Source organism: Zootoca vivipara, chromosome 14 (genome assembly GCF_963506605.1).
Source record: "Zootoca vivipara chromosome 14, rZooViv1.1, whole genome shotgun sequence".
In the NCBI taxonomy this organism is placed as follows: domain Eukaryota; kingdom Metazoa; phylum Chordata; class Lepidosauria; order Squamata; family Lacertidae; genus Zootoca; species Zootoca vivipara.
This window is the reverse complement of record NC_083289.1, coordinates 8,141,905-8,153,356: the sequence shown is the minus strand read 5'-3', so window position 1 is coordinate 8,153,356 and position 11,452 is coordinate 8,141,905. Positions and strand designations below refer to the sequence as shown.

The 11,452-nt window shown below is 44.1% G+C and overlaps 1 protein-coding gene across 3 annotated transcripts in view; it reads left to right on the top strand.

Annotated features, from left to right (window-relative positions):
- The first annotated feature begins 1,157 nt into the window (after window positions 1-1,157).
- Window positions 1,158-11,452, top strand: part of LOC118092486 (sodium/nucleoside cotransporter 1-like) — a 31,521-nt gene continuing 21,226 nt past the window's right edge. The window contains exons 1-5 of one of the 3 annotated variants that reach the window (XM_060282857.1): window positions 1,158-1,260; window positions 8,532-8,612; window positions 8,855-8,943; window positions 9,471-9,571; window positions 10,695-10,884. In XM_060282857.1, the coding sequence (XP_060138840.1) occupies window positions 8,544-8,612; window positions 8,855-8,943; window positions 9,471-9,571; window positions 10,695-10,884 (449 nt within the window). In that variant the 5' untranslated portion in view covers window positions 1,158-1,260; window positions 8,532-8,543. Of the gene's footprint in view, window positions 1,261-6,672; window positions 7,730-8,531; window positions 8,613-8,854; window positions 8,944-9,470; window positions 9,572-10,694; window positions 10,885-11,452 lie in introns of those variants that run through there. The other 2 variants (XR_009558570.1, XM_035130533.2) reach the window with 2 other exon arrangements.

Here is an 11,452-nt window from a genome sequence, read left to right as displayed (position 1 = left end):
ACGAACATAAGTCTGAACAAACTGCGGGAGGCAGTGGAAGACAGGAGTGCCAGGCGTGCTCTGGTCCATGGGGTCACGAAGAGTTGGACACGACTAAACAACAATAACACTACAATACAAAATATAATGAATTGTGTTCCTGGCAGGTAATCTAGTGCAGGAGTTCCCAGTGTGTCTGCAGGTGCACATGTGCTCACAGAAGCATTACTTGGTACCCACAGCACCCTCCTCCCTTTGCTGAAATTTGGATTGAAATAAACATTCTGTTGTAGCAAATAAAATAGACTGCAGCATGTGCTTGACTGTGGTGTATTTGTTGTACCTGTGACAGTTTCTCCAGTTTGCAAAAATGCCCATGAATCGAAGAAGTTGGTTACTCCTGAACTGGTGTAGTTGCGAAAGGTCCGATCTAACATTTTCTTTAACATGCTACATTAATGGGGTCACAGTTTCACAAAAAACCTGGTGTCTGATTCACTTGAAACGGTCCTAAAAACATGCAAATCACCCCCTGCAATGTTTGGTGGTGCAAACCCCATGTTTCACAATAGCGCACATGTGCAGTGCAAGTCCCACACGTTTTAGTGCCTGAAAATCATAAATTGCACTGTCTCCCTCTAAATTAATATGTAGTACAGTCTACAAGGAAGTTCCTTTACACAAACAAAGTTGAGGAACTGGAACATGGCTGGTAGTTTGCCCATTGAACTTACCAATCTTTTCTGGTGACCAGATGATATGCTCCTATGTCCTGGTTTCTGTGGCATTTTTGCTAGGAGCAAGCTGGTAAGGTGCACTGCTGGTTGCTGAGCTGCTTGGAATCAAGATCTTGAATGAATTTGTGGCCCATCAGCACCTGGCAACCTACAAACAAACAATTTAATGGACTGCCTGAGTGGGGCAAAGCAACAAAGTGGATTTCAGTAAGTGCACCAGGAGTTTTCTAGATTAGAAGAGGGAAGGAAGTCACAAAAAGATTTTGTGTAGGAATGTTCTGAAATTATTATTACAGCAACATTTATCACATGCACAGCTACAGTGTCAACTCCATTGAAGTGGTACATCAATCTGCCATACTCGGTTGGAAGTTATAATTACCACAACAATCACATTGTCTCTCTGGTTGCCTAGGTGAGATCTGAAATTATCACAACATTTTCTCTGTGTGGATTTGCCAATCCGGGCTCCACTGGAATCACGCTGGGATCTTTGAGGAAGTCATTTCACAAGCTCACAAACTGAGAAGGGCAATAAACTCAGGTGAGATCCCCAAGTCTTGCATTTTTAAGCTGGGTCCCCAAAGTCTTGGAAGAACTGCCAGGCCCATAGCTATATCACATGCTGATACAGCTTCCCACTACTGCTTGCAACAGTCATGGTTATCCCCATCTGGGGCTTGGCTGGCTCTTTGGGCATGGGCCTAACAGGTGTGTGCCAGAAAATGTGCAGTACACCCTGCTCACCCAATTCTGTCCTTTTTATGTCCAGCATCCCTGGCACCACATCGCAAGAATGAATTTTCTATCACTGTTGTGCAGGCATTGTTCACTGGAGCCAGTGTCTCCCTGATCAACGCATCTGTTGCAGGTATTGTATGGATGTTTCAAGGCAGGGGCTACCTAGAGATTAAGGGGATGGAGTGAAACCTGGATCTCAAATACAAGTTGATGGAGGAGTTTTTCAGGGGAAAGCAAAGTGGGCTGAATGTTACCTTTACTCAATTATGTGATTTGGAGAGAAGAGGACACTACTAGAAAAGTGTCCCCTGGAAATGTCACCAATTCTGCTTTGCGGTTTGGCTGTTCTTCAGCCTTCAAGATGTTGGAAACTTTCTCATGACCCCTGCACCTGACAGGTCTCCTATATGTGCCCAGAGAAAAAGAGATCGATTGCCTGTACCTCTTCAGCATAACTAATTTCAACATTACAACCTACTCTATTTACTGTTGCTGTAAACAGTTGTTTGCCAGGTGAGCTGGAGCATAGCCATGAAGTCTTCTCATGGGGTGCAAGTAGTAAAAGCCATTAGTTTTTATGTTTCTTATTTGTTCATTTATTTCTCAAACTCTCATGATACGATCATATAATACATATACTCTGAGCTTTAGGTGCTTCCAGACTGTTGCTACTTTCAGATGGAATTCACATACCAGCAATTTTAGGCTGTGCAGTTGTTGAGCTCTTGCTCAACAAATCACCTTTCCAACAAGTTTTGGACTTTTTTGCAATAAGGAAAGTGACAGGAAAATGCACTGGAAAGTGTGGAACAACATTTGCTTGATGCTATGTCATCTGTTCTCTCTTCAAACATACCAGGATGTATGCTCAATAACTAAGTTGTCTGGTTGATAGCCTTTCCTTTATATATCTGTGATGACCTTGAGGAAAAAAATATTGCCTTGGGAAAAGCAAAATAAGGGGAATTCACTCCAAAGAAACCACCCTTTTGTTTCTGTGAGCTTTCTCCTTGGGGCATTACATCTTCCCTGTAGTGTAATATGTAGTTTTCTATTTCCCCAGAGTTCTTTCTTGTGAAGTTAGTGAACAGTAGATGGCACAGTTTTCCCATAAAAAGTTTTAATTGGGAATCCAAACTGCTGACTAGTTTGAAGGATTCAGCCAACTTGTATGTGATGGTCAATTTTTCCAGTTTTCCAGGCCACTGTAGGATAGCTATTCCAGTAGCTTCCTTAGAATAATTTCTGTGTGCTGCCATTACCCAGGACAAGTAAGAGGGTTGTGTTCATGGCAGCAGGAGAAAACAAGATTGCTGCTGTTGGTTTTTTACAAAATAAAAAAATTCCTTCAGTAGCACCTTAAAGACCAACTAAGTTTTTATTTTGGTATGAGCTTTCGTGTGCATGCACACTTCGTCAGATACTCTTGAAACAGAAGAGCCAGACCCTTATGTATATACAGAGGGTGGGGGTGGGTGGGAATGGGTGATGGGCTGGTAGGAGTGGTAAACCTGTTGATGGCTGTTAACGACTGCTGATGACTGCAATTGGTCCTGCGGGGGAAAAGCAAGGGCTGAGGGGTTAGAAAGCTTGATCATGCATAATGAGATAAGAATCCAATGTCTTTGTTCATCCCAGATGGTTCCATGGTTTTAAGCTTGGTAATGAGTTCCAATTCAGCAACTTCTCTTTCTCTTGGTTTTTTAATTATTCTCTTTCACAGCACCACAGCTGGAGCTAGTGGATTATCTTTCTCTGGAGTTTGGACCACAGTGCCTGTTAACAAAACCTGGATGTATATCAAGCAGTGCTGTGCTCACTATAGTCACTTAGTCTGTAAAAATGCTTAACTGTCAAGCATAGCAGGAGAGGACATATCACAGCGTAGAAGCATATTCCCCCAGCCCAAGCAACAAAGTAGATTTTCAACTCTGCATAAGCATGTCTGTGCCCACCTTTGCAGACAGACAATCTGTTTCAGACCCACTTTTTGACACACTTGCTTCATGAGAAAAACAGCCGCAATTCTGTTATCAGAAGGGGAGTTAGGCCATTAAAGTCACACATGCACCCTTAATTCTGGTAATAATTCCAAAGATGAGTTTATGTGCTACAATATTTATGAAACCACATAGTTCATGCTGGAAAAACAGTTTCTGTGTGCTACCACACTTGGTATTAATTTCTGAGAACTGTAGGGAAGAAGAACTTTGCACACTGTAGGGGTGTGCGAAGTTCTCATCTCTCACCAGACAAAGCTTCCATCCTTGGGGGGAAATGGGCACTATTTTCTAACAAATCCAATGAAGTGTTGGGCGGTGTTGCCTCAACACATTCTTTGGAGGAGTTTGAGGATGCTTGCCCAGGCCACACAGCAGTTCATCTCCTTCACCCACATCCATCATTATTCATGCTGAGGCTGCCTCCAATAGAGCAGTTCATGAATTCATGACCTCTCTATGACAACTGTGGGGTTGTCACTGATCCAATACATGTGGCCAGACAAACCAGTAGCAATGGATTTATACACTAGGAGAGGATATCTTGTTTAGTTATTGTCCTTCCTTGCTCATGCTAGTGAGATCAGCGGAGTACTAACCTTAAATTGGGAAGCTAAGAACAGATTGTATTAACCTAGAGACAGTAATTCAGGATGTTTTATGGCAGACAGGATTTTCCTGATATTACCCTTTTGCTCCCCCTTAAAAACAATCCCACATATATAGCGTCTACGTACATAATCTAGGCCTTGAAGGAGCAATTGCAGTAGCAAAATGGAGGTAACTAAGTTACAAAAAGTACAAAAAGTAAGTTTAAAAATGGTGCCTGAGCTCACACACATACATGCGGTCAGCTTGCAAGTCTGATGAGGAAAGACTGCCCAGGCAAGCAGGAAGTCTGTAGTGTTCCAGCTTCCTGCCCAGGCAGACAAAGGAAGTGATCTCACAGAGTTCCCTCTAGCACATTCTACAAGACAGCTCTATGGGTCTCCGTCTCTTCACGTGCCCAAATGCCCAAGCAGGAACTTGACTGCAATGATGTCCTGCAATTCCCCTGAATTACCAATTTGCCACACAGTGGATTGGTAATACAGTGGTACCTCTGGTTAAGAACTTAATTCGTTCCAGAGGTTCGTTCTTAACCTGAAACTGTTCTTAACCTGAGATACCACTTTAGCTAATGGGGCCTCCTGCTGCTGTTGCGCCGCTGGAGCACGATTTCTGTTCTCATCCTGAAGCAAAGCTCTTAACCCGAGGTACTATTTCTGGGTTAGCAGAGTCTGTAACCTGAAGTGTTTGTAACCTGAAGCGTTTGTAACCCGAGGTACCACTGTACTCCGTTGAATGGCTTACAAGGCCATTGTCACAGACAGATCACTGAGGTTCAGGCTCAATACACCTACTTTATACTGTGCAGGCATCCCCAAACTTCAGCCCTCCAGATGTTTTGGACTACAATTCCCATCTTCTCCGACCACTGGTCCTGTCAGCTAGGGATCATGGGAGTTGTAGGCCAAAACATCTGGAGGGCTGCAGTTTGGGGATGTCTGGAATAGAGGACCTATTTGGCTGAGGTGGCCCATAATATTGAAAGCAATCACTTACCTCTAACAATGGTACTAGTAGCCCCAGTATTTAACCATTCTCTCCCCCCCTAAACTCAATTTATCTCTAATGCAAACTTAGGTGTGACTGCAGGCAATAGAATTAAGTGATTTTGCTCCTGCCTCCAGGGCTATTTCCAAAAAGTTGTGGGAGGGCAGTGTTTTCAGCACCATGGGAGATTTCCTGTCTTGACCCTCATGGTTCCATCTTGTCTCCCAAGCTATTTAACAGCTACAGTGGTACCTCTACTTACGAATTTAATGCGTTCCGAAAGCACATTCGTAAATCGAAAAAATTTGTACAGTAAGTCGAATCCCATAGCAATGGATTGGGAGAAAAAAAATTGTAAGTCAAAGCAACCCTATCTAAAAATTCGTAAGTAGAAAAAATCCTTTCTAAACTGCATCCAAGATGGCGGACGGAGCTCCGTTCGTAAGTAGAAACATTCGTAAGTAGAGTTATTCGTAAGTAGAGGTACCAGTGTATATGAAGTGGCTGAGAGCTGTCATCAGCAGTTTGTGAATGGAGTAGCCTTTGACACCAGATACATGTGTTTTCAGGACCCACCCTATTCCCATGACTATTTTGTTTCAATTGTTTTTAATTCTGAATTTTAATTTTAAATTAGCACAGGTCACAAGAAATCTAGACACCCATGGACAGGAAGGATTGGTAGGAAGGATTTATCAGTTTAATTATTTTTGATATACCCTGTTCTCTTGAAAATCAGTGCATAAATATGTTTTTTTCCTTATTTAAAAAAACCCCCAACAACCACTCCTAACAGATAACAGAACTGCCCAGTTCAGTATGACTAAAGAGTCTGCCACTGTAAAATTGTTATCTGTGCCTTCCAAGGTTGGTAGTAAAGCAGTTGGCACCAGCAGCTCTCCAAAGGGACTTTAGCATGTTATGTTTTCCGCAAGTGAATTTGCAAGGATTAAAGGTTATTCTTTTCCTGATTGCAGTCAATTGAATCCCTTTTTTTTTTGCATTAGTGGTTAGAAACAGGAGCTTTTAGAAACAGGAATATAAATCTTCCATTCATTCAAAGGATTTGTAGCCTACTTTAGACCTCAGCCTTCCAGAATGGCTTATGGTACTTAAAATTAGGTTTTGTTGTTGTTTAGTCATTTAGTCGTGTCCGACTCTTCGTGACCCCATGGGCCATAGCACGCCAGGCACTCCTGTCTTCCACTGCTTCCCGCAGTTTGGTCAAACTCATGTTCATAGCTTCGAGAACACTGTCCAACCATCTTGTCCTCTGTCACCCCCTTCTCCTAGTGCCCTCCATCTTTCCCAACATCAGGGTCTTTTCCAGGGAGTCTTCTCTTCTCATGAGGTGGCCAAAGTATTGGAGCCTCAGCTTCAAGATCTGTCCTTCCAGTGAGCACTCGGGGCTGATTTCCTTCAGACTGGATAGGTTTGATCTTCTTGCAGTCCATGGGACTCTCAAGAGTCTCCTCCAGCACCATAATTCAAAAGCATCAATTCTTCGGCGATCAGCCTTTTTTATGGTCCAGCTCTTACTTCCATACATCACTACTGGGGGAAAATTAAATTTAATTAAATTAATTAAATTAAAATTAGGTAAAAATACTAATAAAATAACAACAATCATACAAATAAGTGAAACAACCAGATAACAAATGGAGTGGCAGAAAGCCCAGTCATTGATAGATAACTAAATCTGAACAGAATGGGAGAATAAAAGGTCTTCATTGGATGTCTGTGTCAAGCAAGTCTTTGAGTGCAAGGATGCTCCCAAGTTGGTGTGCAACCACCGAAAAGTTCTTGTCTGCATTTAGCACCTGCCTTATCTCTAATGATGGAGGGACCCTCAGAATGGCTCCTGGGGCAGACCTTAATATCCAGGTGAGTTCTTGTGAGAGAAGGAGGACCTTAAGGCATTGTGATCTCAAGCCACTTAGGCTGGAATCCTATACACACCAGGAAGTAAGGTTTACATGTGAGCAGAAACCGGTGAGCAGAAACCAGTTCTGCTTGTACTTTAAAAGTTGAGACCAGCATGCCATGAACTGGTATCTTTTTAGAGCAGGTTGCACATCCCTCTGACTCCAGTAGGCAGGGCTATGCGTATCAGACTTGCGCACACACAATGTGTTAGGAAGAAGCCTCTTCCCATTTCAGTTCTGGCTTGCTCTAAAGAACGGGAGTTTTAATGGAGCTCTGCCATTTTCTGGCCAAATTTCCTTTCCCATCTCTCCTGGGTGAGTACGATAGGGGAAAAAAGGAGTGCTGTCTTCTCTCAGTGGACCAGCACATCAAATGACACTGTACTGTTCTTTTGCAAATAAACTGAAATCCGGAGGACCACTGCTTCCCCATCCCTGTGCTAGATAAAGGGATCCTAGTTCAGAGAAGAGTTTGGTCAGATGGTTCTCTCTCTCGTCCATCTGGAGGAACCTGCCTTGCCGTTTCCCAGAAAATGATACTTATCAGCAGGAAGTAATGAGGCTGAAAATAAACAATCCCTACGTGAGTGAAGAGGAGCAGGACTTTGCTGTGATAGGAGATCTGCCTCCAGTTCTTTGGACTGTGCTGTTAATTGATAACTTTCCATTGCCTGGCCTGAGGCATGAGTGGACCCGACCAAGAAGGAAATTCCTGCGACTCATGAGGAGCAGGACAGAATTCGATACTGCTGTGAGTTATTTGCCAGCCACTCAGGATGAGATCACGAGGGTGGGCAGCATTTATTTTGAGGGAAGAGAGCATTTAATTTGGGAGAAGTTGAACAATCGAGCGATTGGGAGGAGGGGGCATTTCTATACAGTACCTGGTCCAGGAGATCAGAGAGAGAGAAACAATGGCCATCTCTGGTGCATTCATATCATTTGCTTTCAAAGCATTTCTATGCAAAGAAAAGAGCATGCAACCCTGGGTGTGTATTGTCAAGGTGGGGAATCTCTTTTCTTTGAGGGTGATGTTTTGACTTTTTCAAGGGCCCCAACAGACTGCACCTTTTATTTTCCACGTTAAAAGAGGACCGAGCAAATTCATGGAGGAGCGGCTATCAATTACAACTAGCTACAATGGCTATAATCTACCTCCACAGGCAGAGGCAGCAATGCTTCTAAATACCAGTGACTGGAATCCACAGGAGAGGAGAGTGGGCTTGTCCTCGGGTTCTGCTTGTGGGCTTCCCATAGGCATCAGGTTGGCCACTGTGAGAACAGGATGCTGGACTAGATTGGCCTGATCCAGCAGGACTCTTTTTATGTTACGGTACTGTGTTCCTACTCCTGGGCAGCGCAAGACATCGGCATATGATTTTATTAGTGGGCCAATTCTTTTCCCAGCTCAGACCTTTTGCAGCCCATTCATGTCTGCACTCCGATTTATAATGAGTACAAGACCAGACAGAAGGATTGATGTGATCCTGAGGCAGGAGGGTGCCGAGGGCTCCTTTGCTTCCAGACTGACTATGCACTGTCTTTGCCAGCAGAGTGCCGGAGAGATGCGAGAAGTCAGGATTTCACTTGGAGCTGGCGACAGAGGTTTGGAGAATCCAGCGTTAGAGCTCACGGTAACACCGACACTGCTTGTTAGCTCTGCCCTTTGCACTTTCTCAAAAGAGGACCATGTTGTTGCTGTCTTTGTTTATTAATTTATAGCACTTAATGCTAAAATAGGCTTCTAAGCAGTAGGAAAACTGCACCTATGTATGCCTAGACCAGAGAGAGCAAAGGCCACCTCTGGTGCATTTATATCAACTGCTGCTTTAGAAGCATTTATGAACAGGAAATATTTCCCTGTGCCCTTTCGCAGGAAGCAGACAGAAATCCGCAGGTGGCAGAGAACCCTTGGCCTTCTGAGATCAGGGAAGGCAATGATGCGCATGATACTTCTTTCCAGAGGTATGGAAAATGTATTCTTTATTGATTCATTCTGCACACATAAAATAGTTATTACGGTAGACACCTTTATTTGCATTGTGCAAATAAAAATAAAGCCACAATAAAGCTTAAAAATCCAACCCAGCTTAACCCCCAAATGCAAGAAGAGATCGCAATAAAAGACCATACACATCCTAGGATTTGAAAACAACCTGCAAATGCAGGATACCTTAAGGTTTGGACAGGTACTTACAGGAGGAGGTATCCCTTCAGCAGCCCCAGCAGCCTCAGAATTGGAGGAAAGGTGGTTATCCAAAGTCACACTGCTGCGTCCCTGGTCCCCAAGGCAGTGACTTGAAGGGGCATCAGGTAAGCATCCTCATCTGCCACTACCCCCCTCACCTTTTAACAAGAGTGAAGGGAGCCACACAGGTGCAGAAGCTCCTCCAGCCTCTTGGAGGACACCTGCTGGAGCTACAAATGGCAGCCCCGTTCCCCCTCTTTCAGACATGCACCCAGGCTTATTCTCTTGGTGTGATTCTCTTCAGGATCAAGAATGCAGCAGCTGAGCCTTTCTCTAAGGCAAGGTGCTTTTGCAAGGCTCATGCCAAGATACTACGGAAGATCTTCTTGGGCATCCTGTATGCAGGTGAGGCTATTATGCACACACACACACACACACACACACACACACACACACACACACACACATTGACAGTTTTGTGGCACTGGAAGGAGTGGGGCAACACTCCTAAGAATTTGGGTTTTCTTCCCTTTTGGTAAACCTCTAGGCCACATGAGCCGATCATATATGACCCCTCTAAAAGTCTCCACACCAATTGTGGATCTTGACGTTGGGGGAGACCACTCTGCTGAATAGTCTTGGGTGGAGGGTGGGAAGAGGTGAGATTCTCTAATGGCTTTCCCCCCCCCATGGAATTGTAGAGTTTGAAGGGACCCTAAGGGTTGTCTAGTCCAACCCCCTGCAGTACAGGAACCGCAGCATTCTGAGAAATTTCAGCTCGTGTCATGCTGAATGCAACATGATTGTTAAGCTCAAGCCGGTGTACAAAGGAAGCATCAGGTTAAGACAGGAAGGTGTAGGAAGTAAGCCCATTGCTTTCTTCACCAATATGAAAACAATGTTCCCTGGGGAAGACCAAAATTCTCCCAGTGTTCAGGAGGAGCTTTTTAAAAAAATCCAAATAAAATTTGGCTCAGATGGAACATTGGGAGGGATCTTTGAGAGTGAAGTGAGGAGCACTTGTAGGATCTAGCTCCCCTACAAAGCCCTCTAGAAGCAGTTGTGTCTGGTGCCCATTGGGACTGGTAGGGCAGAAGACAGGGAGCCTAACAGTAGGTGGCGCCAGAGCCAATTACCACAAGACTTAATTCTGCATTTGTAACCATTCGCCTTCCTGCTGAGTCCTACAAGTGCAACACTGAGATAGAAAGCTGGTTGTTAAGTAGGGAGGCAGGGGTTGGCAAAGGGCAGGCTGAGATTGATGGAGCCGTGCCCCCTTTGTCCTAATGAACCAACCTCCACTGACCAGAATTGCCCACAGCTGTTTGCTATGGAATGCGGCCTATATACCGAATGAGGTGGGGCGACTTGCTAGATTTCAACATTGCAGTACCGTACCTCAGTGCAACGGCCTGGAGAGAATAATATCTTGATAACTACAGGGAGAAAGCAGAGCCCAGCCCTGCACTGCTGGCAAAGGACTTGACCCACCGGTGCATTTCCTGACCTTTTCATCTCTTCTCTCTAGGCTATGTGGCCTACTTCATTGCAGCCTGTTGGCTGGACTTTGACCGAGCCTTGGCTTTGGTCGTTTTGACTGCCCTGGTGATTTGTTTCATGATCTATAGCATGGTCAAGAAATTCTGGGGTTCCAAGATTGTCCAGATGTTCAGCCCTTTCCGAAAATGCTGCCGGAGCGTCTGGCCATGGCTGAAATGGTGAGTTAGGGGCTTGCTGCACAGATCCGAATAGGAGCGATCTCCGCCCTCTTATCCACCCATTGTGAAGACTGCAAGGGAACCTTTTGCAAATATGCTCAGGATGGTGCAGTTCTCAACACACCTAATCTGTGAGCAAACCCCACTGAACAAAATGGGACTTACCTCAAAGTAAACCTGTATAGAGCTGCACTCTGTAAATGTATTTTGCTGTAGATGGACAGCTTTGTAGTGATTTATTCCATACTGAAAATTATCGTTTTTTGTACAACTCATTTTTTCAGTCTTAAACACGGTTTTCCACATTTTGCAGCATTTCTTTCTTTTTTTTTGGTGGTGGTGGTAAACACTCATGAAATTTAATCAGCATTTTAGTGCAAATGAACACATTTGTATGGGCAAAAATGGGTGATCACATTTTTCCAAGCAATTTTGTCCAATATAATGCATTTTTGTATGTGTTTTTTTTTTACAGATACCTTCATTTTTATGCACAGTTCCCCCTAAAATATATATTTCTGTGAACACCATTTGTTTGCAGAACTGCATCGCAAAATTCCAGTAAGAG